Consider the following 21,200-nt stretch of genomic DNA (forward strand, 5'->3'; position numbering starts at 1 on the left):
GATTTATATATTCTATTGTACTCTTTAGTATTTGTTGCATGTTTTGTATTTCAAATTTCTATTTATTTGTAATTAGGTGTAGTCTCTAATATCTGCCAAATTTGAGTATGTATTGGCTGATATTAAAGATATTAAGTGAGCGTATCAGGGATAGGCTTGAACCCAGGTCGCAAAGGTGGAAGGATAATGACAGTAACCCGAACAGATTGAGTGATTTAAGCTTCTAACCAACTGAAAACCATCCAAGGTAACAAAGTACTGATTAACCTCCCTGTACAGGGACATTAGAACCTCCACTTTCAAAACCAATTCAACTCTGCCATTGAATTGATGAGCAATTGCTGGAAGCGGTCAGGATTAGAGAATGATTTTCCCAATGATCTGCTCTCAATATACAACATAATAGCCACTGCACTTCAATGTAATTCATTGCATGTGAAATGCTGACACATTTGAGAGAGGTGTAGACATCATATAACAGCACATCCCTTTTTACTTCTCCACCTCAAGAGACAGAAGATTATCAGAGTTCTGTCGTATAAAACACTCTCATTCAAACATCAACTCTCATTCTCTCCTAGTTTCATCTCCTGTCAGAATTTGGAAGCATCACAACCAGAGGAGAAACACTTGCCCATGTGGCCCACCAGTTGTTAAAGATATTTGGCAGCCATGACATTCACTGGCAGTTCCTTAAAGAGGAAGCGAATCCCATGAAGACGTAGTCACCAAGAGAGGCAGAGGACATCTGACCATGGCTGGAAATGAGTGGTTGACTGTGAAAGGAGCAAACAAAGCAAAGATGGCAACAGAACCACTGTGAACGGTCTAAAGTCCATATGGAGGGCTCTTAAATATGCCCCTGAAGTAATAGGATAAACAGGTCTTGAAGTTCTTTTATTGAGCTCCTCCTGCTGTTCCAGCATGGAATAATTCTCAGCAGAACTCATTACTTCGAATATATCAGAAACCCCTCATACCAATAAAACATTCATGGGCCAGAGAGTGTAGAGACGTCTGCAGAACCGAGTGGTGCAAAGATGACAGCCCTCAGTCAAAATCTAGCAGCTGTTCCTGGCTGGTGCCAAACTCCAAGCTGGCATTTTTCATGTACATGGCAAGAACAGGGAGTGGGAACCAAAACAAAAGCCAAAGTACATGGCTGACACCCAAAAGAATAAAGTTAGACCAACACTCGTGCCAGCAAGCTGGGTTCTAAAGGAACAAGACATCCAGGTGGAGTTGCCAACAGCCCAAATGCCAGTGACTGAGATCATCCACCTCAGCACAGACAGAGGATCAAATCTCGACAATCCCAGTCATGGCTGAACTCAGAGCCATCAAGGCAGCACACACAGAGGATAACCTGCACAGTCCCTCTTCAAAAATGTCTTGAAAGGGTGCTTTTCTCATGATTAACCCATTAGTTACCTCGGCCAACTGTAAAGAATGAAGGGTTGTTTAGTAATTGCTTGAAATAATTTTAGATTCCGGATATAATTTTAATATAATTTAGACGTACCCCTGCTCCAAGGGAGGATGATGTACAGTGCTACCATTCTATGCAACAAGGTGCTCAGTTCAGTAGATACTAAATTTACATTACGATGCCAGCAGATTGATATTAACAGACTTTGTATAACCCAATAAAGATGAATTATACAGTGTGCAAACCCCAACAATGAAATCCCACCATTTCCCTCTACCCTCATCTCATCTTGCCGCAGACCGACTCAGATGTAATTTTTGCTATTAAATGGCAGCCCCTGGAATGCAGGTAATCTTCACTAAACAAAACGCCAGAATATATAATTTAGGTGCTGCTTTAAGGGAATCTGAATCACCTGACAGGTCACTCATATTTAGTGATATGAGCACCATGTTGGTTAGTTTCAGTTGCAGGCTCACCCTCGGAGTCTCGAATACGAATATAGTCCTCCTATAGAGGAGGCTTTTCGAATGCCTCACCCCCATGGACAGATCATGCTAGCCTTCAGCCTCTTTCGCCTGCCCCAGCCACGAATCATCACTTTTTGCATCTCTATTTTAATCGGCACTGCTATGGTCATTGGTCCTCTGAACTTCCTCTGCTTGCTGCTCCTAAAGGTTCAAATATTCTGCCCTACATATTCCTACTCCTCTCTGCATCCTCGCTGTGCTGAAATCAAGACTTGCCACACCATCTCCTACTCTAACTCATCCCTTCCAGAGCCTCAGCGTGGAACTCCTCACCTCCCTCAATCTTCACTTCCTCTTACAAACCACTGCCGTTTAAAACTCAAGCTTGGATTCACTTAACCACTACTTCCTAAATTATCATTACTTCTCCGCTATTATCTTCAACCTTGGTGTCCTGTGCTTTGGGACTTTAGGTTTCTTAGTAAAAACAGTCCAGGATTCTCCCATTGTTAAACTAGACTCAATGGTCTCAGTAAGTGGAGGATGTGGAATGAACAATGACAGTCAATGGAAACTAAAATTAGCCCAAGGCTGTCACTGGTTGCAGATTAAAGGCAGACACTACAGTCCTGGAAGAAAAGGCCCAATACCACACTGTGCAAGAGAACCACTCTTGAAATGTGAAAACTTCAGTTAATGGAAATTTCAACATCGGGTAAATACAAAGAGTAACGAGCACTTATTACAAAATAAATTCCCCTCAATTTAATTTTTCTTATATTGTAGCAAGACTTCTTTTGTGCAGCAAGAGGATGAGGGGATTCCTCACAGTGCATTTAGGATCTTCATGGAATGTTTCCTAGACATTTCGCCCTCTGAACCCCAATGAGCAGTTCCTGTAAAATACCTGATGAGGCCATGAAGAAAACTACCCCCAAGATAGTCCAACAACCCCAAATCTCAATGGGCTGATGATTTACGCTGCAGCAGGTGATCAGCCAGCTCCCCCTTAAATGTAGATAATTGTGAACCATGGTTTGTGCAGAACCGTAACCACAAACAATTCTTAGGTCATCATAACAGTTTAGTTAGTTACATGAAAACCAACCCATCATAGGTCTCCAGCATCTCAGATAATGCTGTCCCAACGTTTACACCAGAATAATACCCCTAGCCCCCCACAAAAAAACCTTGAACGCAATCAGCTGATCTCCCACTATCATCTCCTTCTTACCACATAACTTCTGAAGTGATTTGTCCAACCAGTCTCTACAGGGAGTGCATGACCCAACTGCACCGAGTTTATTGACAATATACAGCTTTAAAATAGCCATCAGCAGTGATTTTCAACAGATGGTACAGTCTTTATTTACAGAATGATATGACAGTGCAGAAACTATTTAAAATGCTTATTTGAAAGCAGGGTGTTCCTTGTGTTCTCACACAGAGATATTTTGCACAGTAACACTGACAGCAAGTGACAGCCACTGCAGGCAAAGAACAAACCTTGCTCTCATTAATTACAGCCATGCTGGGCATTCCCACAGTGCACCTGCATTACCTGTCTGGTTACACACTTTATAGCTGTAGAAGGGAGATTCGAACAGGCTAGTCATCGACTGTGATGTTGCGGAACAGGTAGGACATGGATTCCCCGTTGTGGATGCGACGGATAGCTTCAGACAGGATCATACTGACGTCCACTGTTTTGATCTTGGGGCACTGTAGCTTTTGCACTTCATGAGGAATGGTGTTTGTTACAACCACCTTCAGGAGAAAGAAGAGTTAAATCATCTCCAAGATTGGATAAAACTCATGTTTGAAATTATGCTAGTGAGAAACTGACTAAACTGGAAGCAAGAAATAAAAGCAAAAAGTGCTGGAAACACATGGGGTCGGACAGTGCATGGGTCCACATTTTGGATTGGGGCCCTTCAGAAGTGAAAAATGAAAGCTGACAAGCATTTCTATAGAATAAGGAAAAAGGGCAGGGAGAGAGAAGGAAAATAAATTGTCATAAAATGTCCGGGAAATGACCATTAGGTGACCTTTCAGAGCATTTCACTCAGGCACTAGAGAGAAGCATTAAAAGGGGTTAGAGAAATAAAGGACACAAATAGGCAAGAGGTTTAACCTTCAATTTAAAACAAAGTCTGAAATTGTGACGCTAATTCTTGTCGTCCTTAAAGCCCATCTCTTTGACCAAGCACTCAGTCACCTCCTCATACCTCCTTTGGTTCAGTGTCGGTTTTTGTCTGGTTAAGTTTCTGTGAAGTGTCTGGGGACATTTTTACATCAAAGGCACATGGTCCCACTGCCCTTTATCCATGGAGCAAGCTGCTAGCCAATACTATCTTCACTTTATGACAGCCACAGACACCATCCCATATTAATTCATAATTACAGCTACACACCTACCATAAGAGCATATAGTATAAGCTTGGGACTTTCTAACTACTCACCTCCTAAAACAAAAACAGGCACCTCTTCATTCAAAAACAGCGGAGATAGTAAAGTCAATACCTCATTAATGGCCGACTCCTCGATCAAACAAGGTGCATCTGCGGAGAGAAGACCGTGGGTAGCCATGACATATATCTTATACGCGCCTCGTTCCTTCAGAATCTCAGCAGCTGCTACAAAACCATCAACGTCATCAATAATGTCGTCCTGTTTGGGAGTGGAGTGGAAGGGATATGAAGAGACATCAACAGACATCAACGCAGTTCCAGTAAACAGAAGCTCAGCCAAGCTGCTCCATCCCATGCGCCCGAGGTACATTACCTCACAGACTCACTATCAGCATCCTTTATATTAAAAACGTGTCCAAGCTAACATTTATCCCTCAATCAACATCACCCAAAACAGTTTAATTGGTCATTTACCTCAGTGCTGTGTATGGAACATGGCTGTGCACAAATGGGCTGCCATGTTTCCCTACGTTACAACAGTAACTACACTAATAATTCATTGGCTGTAAAGCACTTTGGGATGTGAAAGGCGCTATATAAATGCAAGTTCGTTCTTTCTTTAAATCAATCAATCTTGAGAAATAATTCTAGCTTCCTCAGCTGTGTGTTGCTAATTTACACAAAAGGCTGAAACATGCTATCAGTGAAGCTCTCGGGGAATAACCCGGGTCCCAATGCTGTGGGGACACTACTTACTGTCAACCAGCTTCAATAAATCAATGCCATTTGTTTTGAATTCTTTGCAACAAATTAATTTTGAAAAGGATCACTGATGGAGTGATTCAGTGAGGCGACCCATGACCTGTTGCGTTGCAAACTCATCCTGAGGCTGTTGAGAAATGCATGTTTCGCAGTGACGAGCAGCTGTATTTTGTGAAACACAGCAGAACAATGGCCTAGTGGGGAAATCACATCAAACTGTTTCACACACTATCTGAAACTGAGTAACGCAAACATTCAGGCCACTCTTAGTGGAGACTGTCCTCACAATCCCAGAGGTTCTACGCCCAGTGTTCAGGGACCACATATCCTCCGACAGAATACATGCACTTCAAAGTTACAATTCTGGACATTAGTTAATGCTGCAGCTCCTAGGGAGTTAGTTTAGCATTATACCACCATCAAACTGCAACAAGTTTTCTGTGAATTTTAGTCCCGTACTTCACAACTCTGCATTTACTGCAACATGGGGAAATTAGTTGAGTCCACTCTAGCTGCAAGGAGGCCCACCTGAAATGACACTACCCACCGATCGATCAGGACCTTCCTAAAACGTCAAGTGATCAGCAAGAAACTTGGGCGATTCAATTCTTACCACGATGATGGCTATTCTTCCACCAACATCTCCAACTACAGTGATGGGCGGCTTTTCTTTAGGCATCATCACTGCACAATGGAAAGAGACCGGTTATTTATATCAGGCATTTTACACGTTCAGAAATACAAACCTAGAAACAGTTCCCTTCCATCTCCCTTTCTGGGAGAAAAATAAAAGGCACATTCCACGGAGGCAGCATCTTATGGAGACACCATTTTGTCATTTCTCTTAACAAGTGATGTGCAATCAATGCATCTCATAGAAGTTGTGGTTGTAGTCATAGGGGATTCGATAATTAGCGGGATAGATAGCGTCCTCTGCAGTTGCGACCGAGAGTCTAGGAGGGTATGTTGTCTACCTGGTGCAAGGGTAAAGGATATTTCAGAGCAACTGGAGGGGAACATCCAGTTGTCGTGGTCCACGTTGGGACCAATGACATGGGGAAGAAAAGGGAGGATTTCAGAAATTAGGAACTAAATTAAAAAACAGGTCCTCACAGGTGGTAATCTTGGGATTACTACCAGAGTCACGTGCTAATTGGCCTAGGGATAGGCAGATCAGGAAGGTGAGTGCTGATGTGGCTGAAAGACTGATGTGGGAAGGAGGGGTTCCATTTCATGGGACACTGGCACCAAGTACTGGGACAGGAAGCTGTACCGCTGGGACGGGCTCCACCTGAAACGGAATAGGCCCAGTGTGCTAGTGGAAAGATAAATAGGGCTGTGAATAGGACTTTAAACTAGTAAGAGGGGGAGAGGATCTGGTGAAAATAACATAAGTCTGAAGATAGAAGAAATAGGAAATGAGAGTAAAGGTCAGACCAAGGGAATAAATAGTTATAGAACATAAGTAAAAAATGACTTAATAAAGTGAGGAGAACAAGTATTAAAAACAAATTAAATTGCCTGTACAACAATGTGCACTGAAACAAAACGGGGGAACTGGAGGCAATAATTCCTAGCGAGGAGCCAGATGTAGCAGGAATAACTGAAACACGGCTAAATAAAGAACAGGACCAGCAGTTACCTACTGCAGGATATAATGTATTTAGAAAGGATAGGGAAGGGGGTGGAGTAGATGTATTAATTGGAGACAACATAATGGCAATAGAAAAATGTGACATAAGTAATATTTAGAAACAGAATCCACATGGATTGAGTCAAAGGATAAGAAGGGATTGTTAACATTAATAGGTATATTCTACAGACCACCTAATAGTGGAAGGGAAGTGGAGGGTGGAATATGGAGGCAAATCTATGAACTGAGTAAAAAAACATCAAATAATAATCATAGGAGATTTCAACAACCTCCAAATAAACTGGCAAGAGGTAGGGAAAGGAGAAAAGGGGATGGAGATTTTACAGTATGTTCAGGACTCCTTTCTTACCCAGTATGTGAGAAGCCCAACAAGAGAGGAACCACTGCTGGATCCAGTAATGGGAAATGAACCAGAGCAGATAAGAGAAGTAAGCGTAGGGGAACATCTAGGCAATAGCGATCATAACATAATAAAGTTTAAAATAATGATTGAGAAAGACATAAGACAAAGACCAAAGTAATAGATTGGAAAAAGTTAATTTTGAGAGGATGAGAATGGAACTAGAGAAGTTAAACTGGAAAAAAAATTGACAAACAGATAGAACAAATGAGAAACATTTAAAATGGTGATCAATAGGTTCAGGAGAAATATATTCCTCTAAAAAACAAGAACTAACGAGCCAATAATGAAACATCACGGATGAGTAAAGAGATACTGGTAAAATTGACACCAAAGAAAAAGGCATACTCTAAGTACATAGACAATAAAGGAGAGGATGACAAAAGGGATGATGAAGAGGTTAGTAAAGATGTCAAAAAAAATTAGGAAAGCAAACAGGAACTATGAGATTAAATTATTAAGGAATATAAAAGAAACTATAAAGTATTCTACAGACACATAAATAACAAAGAAAAATCAGGATAGGGATACTAAGGGATGCACAAGATAAACTCACAGGTAACGATAGTGACATGGCAGAAATACTGAATAGTTATTTTGCCTCAGTATTTACCAAGGAGACTAACAAAGTGGGCATGACAATAGAAGAAGAGATCAAAAAAGATATAAAGACATTTACGATAGAAAGGGGGGGGAAATAATTGATATAATAATCAAACTTAGAGAGGATAAACCCCTGGTCTGGATGGATTGCATCCACGCATATTAAAAGTTAGGGAGGAGATAGCAGAGGCACTATTACATATATATAAAAATTCATTAGAAAAGGAAATAGTGCCAAAAGATCGGCAGACATCCAATGTTATTCCTATATTTAAAAAGGGAGATAGAACAAGTCCAGGGAACTATAGACCAGTTAGCTTAACGTCGGTGGCAGGAAAGATAATGGAATCTTTAGGAGGAGCAAATTTGCAGGGAAATTACAGAGAGGTGCAAAAACCATAGAGTAGTGATAACTGGGGACTTCAACTACCCTAATATAGACTGGGATAGTAATCGTGTAAAGGGCAGAGAGGGGGAAGAATTTTGAAGTGTGTTCAGGACAGCTTTCTTGATCAGTCTGTTTCCGGCCCAACGAGGAAGGAGGTATTGTTGGATCTGGTTCTGGGGAATGAGGTGAGTCAAGTGGAGCAAGTGTCAGTGGAGGAATATTTAAGGAACAGCTATCATAGTATCATAAGGTTTAGATTAGTTATGGAAAAGGACAAGGAGCAATCTAGAGTAAGAATACTTAATTGGAGGGGGGCAAATTTCAGTGGGTTGAGAACAGATCTGGCCCGGGTAAATTGGAACCAAAGGATGGCAGCAAAACTGTTATTGAACAGTGGGCAGCCTTTAAAAAGGAGATGGTTTGAGTACAGTCTAGGTATATTCCCACGAGGGGGAAAGGTAGGGCAACTAAAGCAGAGCTCCCAGGATGACGAAAGCGATAGAGAATAAGATGAAGCAGAAAAAGAGGGCGTATGACAGATATCAGGTTGATAATACAAGTGAAAACCAGGCTGAATATAGAAAGTTCAGAGGGGAAATGAAAAAGGAAATAAGAGGGACAAAGGGTATGAGAACAGACTGGCAACTAACATAAAAGGGAATCCAAAAGTCTTCTACAGACATAAAAAGTGAACGGGTAGTAAGAGGAGGGGTGGGGCCGATTAGGTACCAAAAAGGAGACCTACACATGGAGGAAGAGGGCATGGCTGAGGTACTAAATGATTACTTTGCATCTATCTTTACCAAGGAAGAAGATGCCAGTCACAGTAAAAGAGGAGATAGTTGAGATACTGGATGGACTAAAAATTGATAAAGAGGTACTAGAAAGGCTAGCTGTACTTAAATTAGTTATGTCATCCAGTTTGGAAGGGATGCATCCTAGGTTGCTGAGGGAAGGGTGGAAATTGCATAGATACTGGCCATAGTCTTCCAATCATCCTTAGAAACAGGGGTGGTGCCAGAGGACTGGAGAATTGCAAATGTTACACCCTTGTTCAAAAAAGGGTGTTCCTATGTTCCCATGATAAACCCAGCAACGACAGGCCAGCCAGTTTAACCCCGGGACAGAATTAAGTCACTTGGACAAGTGTGGATTAATTAAGGAAAGCCAGCACGGATTTGTTAAAGGCAAATTGCGTTTAACTAACTTGATTGAGTTTTGTGATGAGGTAACAGAGAGGGTTGATGAGGGCAATGCGGTTGATGTTGTGTATGTGGACTTCCAAAAGGCATGTGATAAAGTGCCGCATAATAGGCTTGTCAGCAAAGTTGAAGCCCATGGAATAAAAGGGGCAGTGGCAGCATGGATACGAAATTGGCGAAGTAACAGGAAACAAAGTAGTGGTGAACGGTTATTTTTCGGACTGGAGGTCATAAAAACAACAAGCGGTGCTCCGCAGGGGCGGTGCTGGGACCACTGCTTTTCTTGATATATATTAGTGACTTGGACTTGGGTGCACAGGGCACAATTTCCAAATCTGCAGATGACACAAAACTTGGAAGTGTAGTGAACAGTGAGGAGGATAGTGATAGACTTCAAGAGGACAGACAGGCTGATGGAATGGGCGGATACGTGGTAGGTGAAGTTTAATGCAGAGAAGAGCATAGTGATACATTTTGGTAAGAAGAACGAGGGGCAATATAAACGAAAGGGCACAATTCTACCTTTAGGGTGCAGGAGCAGAGAGAGACCTGGGGGTAGATGTGCACAAATCATTGAAGGTGGCAGGGCAGGTTGAGAAAGCGGTTAAAAAAAGCATACGAGATCCTGGGCTTTATAAATAGAGGCATAGAGTACAAAAGCAAGGAAGTCATGATGACCCTTTATATAAAAAAAAACTGGTTTGGCCACAACTGGAGTATTGTGTCCAACTCTGGGCACCACACTTTAGGAAGGATGTGAAGGCCTTAGAAAGGGTGCAGAAAAGATTTACTAGAATGATTCCAGGGATGAGGGACTTTAGTTACGTGGATAGACTGGAGAAGCTGGGATTGTTCTCCTTGGAACACAGAAGGTTGCGAGGAGATTTGATAGAGGTATTCAAGATCATGACGGGTCGAGACAGAGTAGATAGAGAGAAACTGTTCCCATTGGCGGAAGGGTCGAGAACCTGAAGACACAGATTTAAGGTGATTGGCAAAAGAACCAAAGGTGACATGAGGAAAAACTTTTTTTTTTTTTTAAAACACAGCGAGTGGTTGTGATCTGGAATGCACTGCCTGAGGGGGTGGTGGAGGCAGATTCAATCATGGCCTTCAAAAGGGAATTGGATAAAGGAGGATATAACGAGAGGTAAGCAGCCAACAGAGACCTTATGGGTTGAATTGAGAAATAGGAAAGGATCGAAGACTATAGTGGGAGTTGTGTATAGGACCCCTGGCAGCAGCTCTGAAGTGCTCGATTGTATAAATGCAGAGATTAGACAAGCGTGTAACAAAGGCATAGTGGTCTTAATGGGGGACTTTAACCTTCACATAGATTGGGAAAAGCAGACTAGCAACTGTCAGAAAGGTAGTGAATTTCTTGAGTGTGTCCGGGATAGTTTTCTACAGCAGTATGCCCGAGAGGCAAAAAGGGGGCAAGCCATACTAGATTTAGTAATGAGTAATGAACCAGATTTAGTTAACGGCTTCACTGTGCGTGAACATCTATCCAATAGCGATCATAACATGATCGAATTCAATGTAGTGTTTGAAAGGGAAAAAAGTGAATCAGCTGCTAAGATTCTAGACTTGGGCAAGGCCGACTTCAATGGGATGAGACAGAGACTGTCCACAGTAAACTGGGCAATTTGTAAATGGGTAAAACGACTGATGATCAGTGGGAAATGTTTAAAGAAACATTTAACGAGATACAGAATCGGTTTATACCCCTGATGGGCAAGAACTCCACTTGCCAAAAAAAAATCCATGGACAACTAAAGAGGTAAGGGACAGTATAAGACATAAGGAAAGGGCATACAAAAAGGCAAAAAATGGCACAGATCCTGGCAAATGAGAAAGATACAAAGATCAACAAAGGGTCACAAAACAGATAGTAAGGGCTACAAAAAGAGAGTATGAAAAGAAACTTGCAAGGGATATCAAAACCAATACGAAGAACTTTTATAGTTATATTAGGAAAAAGAGGGTGGTCAGGAGCAGTGTTGGCCCCTTAAAAACTGAAAGTGGGGATATTGTCATTGACAATGGGGAAATGGCGGACATGTTGAACAATTACTTTGCGTCAGTATTTACAGTCGAAAGAGAGGATAGCATGCCGGAAATCCCAAGAAAACTAATATTGAATCGGGGACAGGGACTCGATAAAATTAACATAAGTAAAGCAACAGTAACAAAGAAAATAATAGCACTAAAGAGTGACAAAACCCCAGGACCAGATGGTTTCCATCCCAGGGTTTTAAAAGGAAGTAGGTGAGCACATTGAAAGATTATAGTTAGGGCATCTGCAAAGTTCTCTAGGATTCAGGAACTGTCCCTCTAGATTGGAAAATTGCACTCTGCTTTTTAAGAAAGGAGAGAGAGGGAAACCGGGGAATTATAGACCAGTTAGCCTAACATCTGTTGTGGGGAAAATGCTGGAGTCTATAATTAAGGATAAGGTGACTGAACACCTCGAGAATTTTCAGTTAATCAGAGAGAGCCAGCATGGATTTGTGAAAAGTAGGTTGTGCCTGACAAACCTGACTGAATTTTTTGAAGAGGTGACTCAAGTAGTGGACAGGGGAATGTCAATGGATGTTATTTATATGGACTTCCAGAAGGCATTTGATAAGGTCCCACATAAGAGACTGTTAACTACGATAGAAGCCCATGGAATCGAGGGAAAAGTACGGACTTGGTTAGGAAGTTGGCTGAGCGAAAGGTGACAGTGAGTAGGGATAATGGGTAGGTCCTCACATTGGCAGGATGTGACTCGTGGAGCCCCGCAGGGATCTGTCTTGGGGCCTAAATTATTCACAATATTTATTAACGACTTAGATGAAGGCATAGAAAGTTTCATATCTAAGTTTTCCAATGACACAAAGATTGGTGGTATTGTAAGCAGTGTAGATGAAAACATAAAATTACAAAGGGATGTTGATAGATTAGGTGAATGGGCAAAACTGTGGCAAATGGAATTCAATGTAGACAAATGTGAGGTCATCCATTTTGGATCAAAAAAGGATACAACAGGGTACTTTCTAAATGGTAAAAAGTTAAAAACAGTGGATGTCCAAAGGGACCTAGGGGTTCAGGTACATAGATCATTGAAGTGTCATGAACAGGTGCAGAAAATAATCAAGAAGGCTAATGGAATGCTGGCCTTTATATCTGGAGGACTAAAGTACAAGGGGGCAGAAGTTATGCTGCAGCTATACAAAACCCTGGTTAGACCGCACCTGGAGTACTGTGAGCAGTTCTGGGCACTGCACCTTCGGAAGGACATATTGGCCTTGGAGGGAGTGCAGCGTAGGTTTACTAGAATGATACCCGGACTTCAGGGGTTAAGTTACGAGGCGAGATTACACAAATTGGGCTTGTATTCTCTGGAGTTTCGAAGGTTAATGGGTGATCTGATCGAAGTTTATAAGATATTAAGGGGAACGGATAGGGTGGATAGAGAGAAACTATTTCCACTGGTTGGGGATTTTAGGAGTAGGGGGCACAGTCTAAAAATTAGAGGCAGACCTTTCAGGAGCAAGATTAGAAAACATTTCTACACACAAAGGGTGGTAGAAGTTTGGAACTCTCTTCCGCAAACGGCAATTGATACTAGCTCAATTGCTAAATTTAAATGTGAGATAGATAGCTTTTTGGCAACCAAAGGTATTAAGGGATATGGGCCAAAGGCAGGTATATGGAGTTAGATCACAGATCAGCCATGATCTTATCAAATGGTGGAGCAGACACGAGGGGCTGAATGGCCTACTCCTGTTCCTATGTACTTGAAGGGAAAAAATTTGGAGGGCTAAGGGGGAGTAGGACTAGCTGGATTGCTCTTCCGGAGAACCAGCACGGGCCGAATGGCCTCCTTCTGTGCTGTAACCCCATTCTATGATTCTTTACTCAAAAGGTGTAACAGAAAAACGTCTAGAAAATGAAAATATAATAAAGAGTAGTCAGCATGGATTTCAGAAGGAAAAGTCATGCTTGACCAACCTTATTGAATTCTTTGAAATAACAGAAAGAGTAGACAACGGTAATGCAGATGTAATATATTTGGATTTTCAAAAGGCCTTTGATAAGGTACTATATTATAGACCCATGACTAAGTTGAGAGTATGTGGAGTCAGGGGACAGACAGCAAGCTGGCTACAAAACAGGGGTTAAGCGTAGCTACTCAGACTGGCAAAAAGTGGGAAGTGATGTTCCACAGGGATCGGTGCTGGGACCACTGATGTTCACAATTTACATGAATGATTTGGACTCGAGATTCGGAAGTACAATTTCAAAATTTGTGGACGACACCAAATTGGGGATGTAATTAACACAAAGGAAGAATGCATCAAGATACAGGAAGACATTAATAAACTTACAGAATGGACGTGTAATTGGCAAATGAATTTCTATACAGATAAGTGTGAGGTGGTGCATTTTAGTAGGAAAAATATGGAGGCCACATACTGCTTGGAAAATAAGAGCCTAAAAGGGTAGAGAAGCAAAGGGATCTGGGGGTTCAGATACACAAATAATTAAAAGTAGCGACGCAGGTTAATAAGATCATAAAAAGCAAACCAAGCACCGGGGTTCATTTCTAGAGGGATAGAATTGAAAAGCAGAGAAGTTATGTTAAACTTGTATAGAAGCTTGGTTAGACCACACTTGGAGCACTTTGCAGTTCTGGACTCCATATAATAAAAAGGATACAGAGGTATTGGAGAAGGTGCAAAAAAGATTCACAAGGATGATACCAGAACTGAGAGGATAGCTTTATCAGGAAGTCTGAAAAGGATAGGGCTCTTTTCTCCAGAAAAGAGAAGGCTGAGGGATGACCTGATAGAGGTCTTTAAGATAATGAAGGGGTTTGATAGGGTATTGGTAGAGAAAACGTTTCCACTTGTGGGGGAGACCAGAACTGGAGGTCATAAATATAAAATAGTTACTAGTCACTGATAAATCCAATAGGGAATTCAGGAGAAACTTCTTTACCCAGAGAGTGGTGAGAATGTGGAACTCGCTCCCACAAGGAGTAGTTGAGGCAAATAACATAGATACATTTAAAGGGATAAGCACATGAGGGAGAAAGGAATAGAAGGAGGGGAGATGAAGTAGGGTGGGAGGAGGCTTGTGTGGAGCATAAACACCGGCATTGGCGAGTAGGGCTGAATGGCCTGTTTCTGCACTATAGACTCGATGTAATTATAGTGGAGACTGTAGAGGGAAGGGGCTTGGTTATTGTTCGCACATTAGTGAAGAGGCTGAGTGCTTTGCTGGGTTAGTGCACCAACTTGTCACCTTGGGGCAGTAGTTCAAAAGTATCCAGAATAAGAGACTGTCCTCCCTCTCCTCCAACTGTTAAGGGTCACAAAAGGAGGTCATTCAACCCATCATGCCTGTGCTAGTTATGCAGCTCGAACTATCTCTCTCATTCTCATGCCATTTCTCCATATCTTTTTATACTTTCCTTTTCAAATATAACTCTTTAAAATGGTGTTATAATCTCTGCTTCAGTAACCACCTGTGGCAAAGCATTCTATGTTCCAATAACTGAAAAACTTTCTTCCAACCTCCCCCTTCCTTATTGATAATCCTGACTCCATGTCCCCTTGTTATTGAACCCAATCTTTCCCTATTTACCCTCTCGAAATCCTTCATAATTTTGAAAACCTCTAATAAGTTCCAACCCCTCCTTTAACCTTCTCTATGCCAGTGGGAAAAGAAACAATTTATGAAGCTTTTCTTCATAACTATAACTTCTCATTCTTGGCATCATTCTAATGACCCTTCGCTGCCCTATTCCCACCGCACTAATATCCTTCCTAGAATGGAGTGCCCTGAAATGCCTACACTAACTGCCCCAATTGTGGCTCAACCAATGTCTTGTAAATTTCAACATCACTTCCTTGCTTTTATATTCAATGCTCTCATGTATAAAACTCAGAACTCCATTTGTCTTTTTATGGCCTTTTCTATCTGTACTCTCAAGATCTCTACATCTCCACCCCTAAATTTCTGTTAAAATTCTTACAGTTTAGTGTACACTCCCTGTGACTGTCCTCTTTCCCCAAAATTTGCTACATCTGCCACCTCTCTGCCCTCTCCACTAACCTGCAACTTTCTACAATCTGCTGCTTTCTTCCTCATGCCCCGAATTTTATATCAACAAACTTCAACATCATTACTCTTTTCCATTTATATGAATAAATTGCACAAGAGGTCCCAGCACACATCCCAGGTCACACTGCTACTCACATCTGAAAAACATCCATTTACCTTCCGTTTCTGCTTTCTGTCCATTGGTCATCTCCCTCGATGCAGCTACATTCCCATTAATCCATGCTGACTATCCTTGATTAGCCCATGCCTAAATGTTCACTAATTTCATCCTGTTTTTTTTTAAAAATAGTCCACGGTGAATTGCAGAAACATGACTATATGAACTGGTGCAATCTCACTCTCCGAGGCTACAAATATGGCTGCTCTTCTGAGGTTGGGTGTTAAGAACAGCGTAGAGAGCTTTACACTGCATCTAAACAAGTTGTACCTGACCAGAGAAGGTTTGGTGTCGACAGAGGGCAGATTATAGGAAAGTACAGGATACGGTAAAGGTTCCACAGTCCATTTGGTTGGTCCTCCTAGTCCCAAAAATGAATAGATCTCAATCACTCACCTCCTTAAATATCCAACCAATTCTCCTTAAATGTTCCCACACTATCTGCCTCCCTGTCCAGTACACTTCACGTTCACCATTCTCTGTGTAAAGTAGTTAAATCAAAAGAGTTTGACCATCTTCCCCCTAAGCTTCAGCCCGTCTCCCCTGATTCTGCACCTTGACTATATCAGGGTTGAATTTTTCAATTACTTTAAGAATCCTGAATACTTGATATCGCCCAAGTCTCCTCTTCTCTACCATAAGCAATTCCAAGCTCTTCAACCTCTCCTTGTAGTTCAGTTGTCATGAGCTGGGGATCTGAACCACCTCCTCAATATCTCTGTTGCAGTGCAGCCAACAGAACTGTAGGGGTGGTCATATCAGTACCTCGTACAGACTCATCACCTTCTGGGATTTGTACCCTCTCCCTCTGGCGCTACATACCAAGATCTGCTTAGCTTTCCTTACTCTTGCTGCATACAGCATTGTTGTAGTAAAATGTTGGATTCCCCCATTTAAAAAGAGGAACAAAAATACAAGGAGGCAGAGCTGTAAATTGACCAGAGATAAGGAGGCCGCTCATGAATGGCCAGGTACAAATTTCAGAGCTTTGTTCATGCTAATAAGCACAGCACTCAGCTCTATGGTAAACCAGGGTCAACACTGGTAGGGGCCCTAATAATTCTCAATCGAGTCATACTCTTCAATACACGTTGAACTGATAAAGCCAGGAGGTGGAGGTAGAGGAGAGGGAGCTATCTAAGCATTAGTGGACAAGATGCAGGGTCTGACGACACTAGCATGAGATCCATCAGATGTGTCACAGTGAGCTGTCCGTTGCAGAATGTGCATTTTATTCAGCTCCTCTATCCCAAGGGAGCCGTACACAGCATGCATTAAACAAGTGTCAGAGTGAAGGCTCCTTTAATCCAACACCACCCAATGCACTAAGAATGGAGAGAAGCTGGAAGGCTTTTTCAGACACTGGTAACTGAAGGTTTTGGTTGTCCCTGGTTACTCTCCAGCCACCACATTCAGTGTTTATTTGGCACAAACGCAAAGAAACCAGTTCCAATTTCCCCAAACCTCTCACCACCTAACAAAAGCCAAACATACAACACCCAGCAATCACTCTCGGGGACTGCTCCAGTGTTTGCTGCGTGTGGCGTACACATGGTCAAGCTTCATTATTACAAACCTGAACGCAACCGGTTAATTAAGGCTCACTCATCCAGATTGCACCAGAACACGCTGAGTTTGTAAGAATGAGTTTTTAAAACTGTGCGGCACTGGAAGGGCTGGGGGGGGGGACATGGGGGCCCTGTGCTACATCCCCATCCATTTCCAAAGCTGAAATCCCGTGACCTGCACTTTTTAAAGACATTGGCATAAATTTTCATTCGCCTCGGGCACTACTAGTGCATATCACAGACAACAGCTGTGGAAATGAAACAATCCAGTCCTGCACAGTGTTTGAAACATGCAATAGATGGCTAATCACAGCACCAGGAAAGCAGATCAAAATGTGTGTAAAAGACCACAGATCAGAGCAAACTCTCGCCCGTTACTGCAGAGGTTTTCAAACGTTCCTATGTTGGGGACCCCTCCAAACACCGGCCCACTCCTGGGCACCCCCGTCCTAACTGTCAGCAGAAGTCAGCTACCCAAAGGAAACAGTACTGCTAATGCCAGATGTGTTTTATTTGTGTACATCACCAGAAACATCATCCCAGTGAGTCAACAAACAAATACAAAATCTGATATCCTCTCAAGAGCCCCTCGGGTTTGTAAATCAAAGTGTTACGGAGTCCCTACACTGCAGTTTCAAACATTCCACCAATGGTCCAATAGCTTTACTGTCAGGTACTGAACACAAAACAGCAAGGAAGCAAATGCCGTGTGCAGTTAGTGGGTCACAGCTGCCAGGGATTTCAACCTTTACATTTACACAAAGGTTACAAACAACTTTTAAAAATTTACCACCAAAAAGCCTGGGTTGGTTGGACCCCCCTCCCCAGGAAACAATACCCGTTGAGAAGGCAGTTTGTTCAAAGGCAAAAGGGCATTTAAGCAGCCTAAAGATGGGATCGAAAAGCTTGCGAGAATCACTGCAGCAACAATGAGCGAGAATTAAACCACTGCACCAAATACAAAGATCTCAAATAATATCAGGAAATGCTGCCAATGCACTGGGAGCTCATCAGCATCCGGAAAGAGTAAACGACAAGGTTATTTTCAAAACGTCAGCCCATGTCAGAACTGGAAACTTGAAGAACTGAGGACAAGAGGTTGCTCTATTTTTTTCAAAGCCACTTGAAAAGCAGAAATCTCATGATCTCATGCCCTGTTCCTTTCAGACACTTGGATACAAGTTTTCGTTTGTCTAGGGCAGTACCGTTGCAGGTCAGACACTAGTGGAATAGTGTCCTGTAGTGTTTGAAACAAGGTCACTTACCACAGCACCAGGAACGATCCAGTTCTGAAAACAAACATTTTACACACACCCAAAACATCAACTTGTCTTTTCCCTTTACTGATGTGGTCAGACCCACTGTGCATTTCCAACATTTTCCATTCTTATTTCAAATTTCTTGTATTTGCATTTTTTAAAAAAAAAACTCTACAAATATGCCAATACTGCTGTAACAATATACTTGTTCTTTTTTTTAAAAAAAAATTCCCTATTTGATTGACATGAAACTCGACACTATGGTCCTTCCATACATTTAGAACAAGTGTGTGAGATTCTGCTTGACTAGTTATCCAGTCTGACACTCAAGCCCCCTGCACAGGTTATTGTCCATTCACACATGCAGTTAATAAGCTGCAATCACAAACAGCCCTGTGTATCCCAGAATCAGGCCTCGCCAAAAGTAAAATGGAAGAATTATACTCTCGTACTTGGAAGCTCAATGCCAGGAAACGGAACTTGCAGCCTATGTACAGCTAAAAGCACAAACGCACAAAGGCAGAACACAAATTAATAAAACAGAACAGAAAAAGTTACACTACAACATAATTTGAAGGACTAAAAGCAATGGGTGATACGCCTACACCAGCTGCCGAGAGTTCGATCAAATTCCACTCCCGCCCACCGCTCTTTGCAATTTCAAGCTACCAGACTTAGAAACCTGCCGGGTTTAATTCTAAGTGTCAGCTGCAGGAGATACAACTTTTACTTCAATCTCCTGGCATGTAAAACGTGGCTCTGGTGCAGTGAAGTCAGCAGCAGTCCAATGTCAGCAGCCATCCTTCCTACACCGCAACCAAACCAGCTTCAGGGCACCTGCAACATCCAATGGAGTCACCAGATGCTTCATTAAATTGCATGAGCACCACCAATGGCTTAATTGGTTAAGGGAGGCCAGGAATGTTCCAACTTCCAATCCTTGCATGTACCAGGTTAGGTGGTCTGACCTGACGCAGCAGTTAGATGACAAGGGACCCAGTGTCTCAGGTTCAGACACAATTAAATCCAGTGTGGGAGGGAGAAAGGAGAGTGACAGGGCGCGTGTGCGACAGAGAAAGAGGGACCCGGGGGAGGGGTGGAGAAACGAGAGAGACACACACACACACGGGGGGGGGGGGGGGGGGGGCGCGCGGAGGAGGAGAGTGACGGGGAGGAAGAGGAGGAGGAGAGTGACGGGGAGGGGGGAGGGGGGGGGGGGAGGAGGAGGAGGAGGAGGAGGAGGAGAGTGACGGGGGGGGGGGGGGGGGAAGAGGAGGAGGAGGAGAGTGACGGGGAGGGGGGGGGGAAGAGGAGGAGGAGGAGAGTGACGGGGAGGGGGGGGGGGGAAGAGGAGGAGGAGGAGTGACGGGGGAGGGGGGGGGGGGGGAAGAGGAGGAGGAGGAGAGTGACGGGGAGGGGGGGGGGGGAGGGAAGAGGAGGAGGAGGAGAGTGACGGGGAGGGGGGGGGGGGAGGAGGAGGAGGAGGAGGAGAGTGACGGGGAGGGGGGGGGGAAGAGGAGGAGGAGGAGAGTGACGGGGAGGGGGGGGGGGGGAAGAGGAGGAGGAGGAGAGTGACGGGGAGGGGGGGGGGGAAGAGGAGGAGGAGGAGAGTGACGGGGAGGAGGGGGGGGGAGGAGGAGGAGGAGAGTGACGGGGGGGGGGGGGGGAGGAGGAGGAGGAGAGTGACGGGGAGGGGGGGGGGGGGAAGAGGAGGAGGAGGAGAGTGACGGGGAGGGGGGGGGGGGGAAGAGGAGGAGGAGGAGAGTGACGGGGAGGGGGGGGAGGAGGAGGAGGAGGAGAGTGACGGGGAGGGGGGGGGAGGAGGAGGAGGAGAGTGACGGGGGGGGGGGGGGGAGGAGGAGGAGGGAGGAGGAGAGTGACGGGGGAGGAGGAGGAGGAGGAGGAGAGTGACGGGGAGGGGGGGAGGAGGAGGAGGAGGGGAGGAGGAGAGAGACGGGGGGGGGGCGAGAGAGAGACGGGGGGCGGGGGGGGCGAGAGAGAGACGGGGGGGGGGGCGAGAGAGAGACGGGGGGGGGGGGCGAGAGAGAGACGGGGGGGGGGGGCGAGAGAGAGACGGGGGGGGGGGGGGGGGCGAGAGAGAGACGGGGGGGGGGGGGGCGAGAGAGAGACGGGGGGGGTGGGGCGAGAGAGAGACGGGGGGGGGGGGGGGGGGGGCGAGAGAGAGACGGGGGGGGGGGGGGGGGGGGGGAGAGAGACGGGGGGGGGGGGGGGCGAGAGAGAGACGGGGGGGGGGGGCGAGAGAGAGACGGGGGGGGGGGCGAGAGAGAGGCGGGGGGGGGGGGGGCGAGAGAGAGACGGGGGGGGGGGGGGGGCGAGAGAGAGACGGGGGGGGGGGGGGGCGAGAGAGAGACGGGGGGGGGGGGGGCGAGAGAGAGACGGGGGGGGGGGGCGAGAGAGAGACGGGGGGGGGGGGGGGGCGAGAGAGAGACGGGGGGGGGGGGGGGGGAGAGAGAGAGACGGGGGGGGGGGCGAGAGAGAGACGGGGGGGGGGGGGCGAGAGAGACGGGGGGGGGGGGGGGGCGAGAGAGAGACGGGGGGGGGGGGGGGTGGGCGAGAGAGAGACGGGGGGGGGGGGGGGGGGAGAGAGAGAGAGACGGGGGGGGGGGGGGGGGGGGAGAGAGAGAGACGGGGTGGGGGGGGGGAGAGAGAGAGACGGGGGGGGGGGGGGGGGGGCGAGAGAGAGACGGGGGGGGGGGGGGGGGGGGGGGGTGGGGGCGAGAGAGAGACGGGGGGGGGGGGGGGGGGGGGGCGAGAGAGAA

The 21,200-nt window shown here is 45.0% G+C and overlaps 1 protein-coding gene across 1 annotated transcript in view; it reads right to left on the minus strand.

The window, feature by feature from the left end:
- Positions 1-3,169: 3,169 nt before the first annotated feature.
- The window catches only part of LOC137341435 (phosphoribosyl pyrophosphate synthase-associated protein 1-like), a 21,537-nt gene continuing 3,506 nt past the window's right edge, over positions 3,170-21,200 (minus strand). Inside the window, exons 2-5 of the mRNA XM_068004549.1 lie at positions 18,873-18,917; positions 5,686-5,756; positions 4,423-4,569; positions 3,170-3,666 (exon numbers count right to left, since the gene is read on the minus strand). Coding sequence (XP_067860650.1) covers positions 3,508-3,666; positions 4,423-4,569; positions 5,686-5,756; positions 18,873-18,917 — 422 coding nt within the window. The 3' untranslated portion in view covers positions 3,170-3,507. The remainder of the gene's footprint in view (positions 3,667-4,422; positions 4,570-5,685; positions 5,757-18,872; positions 18,918-21,200) is intronic.

This window comes from Heptranchias perlo, chromosome 23 (genome assembly GCF_035084215.1).
Source record: "Heptranchias perlo isolate sHepPer1 chromosome 23, sHepPer1.hap1, whole genome shotgun sequence".
NCBI lineage: Eukaryota > Metazoa > Chordata > Chondrichthyes > Hexanchiformes > Hexanchidae > Heptranchias > Heptranchias perlo.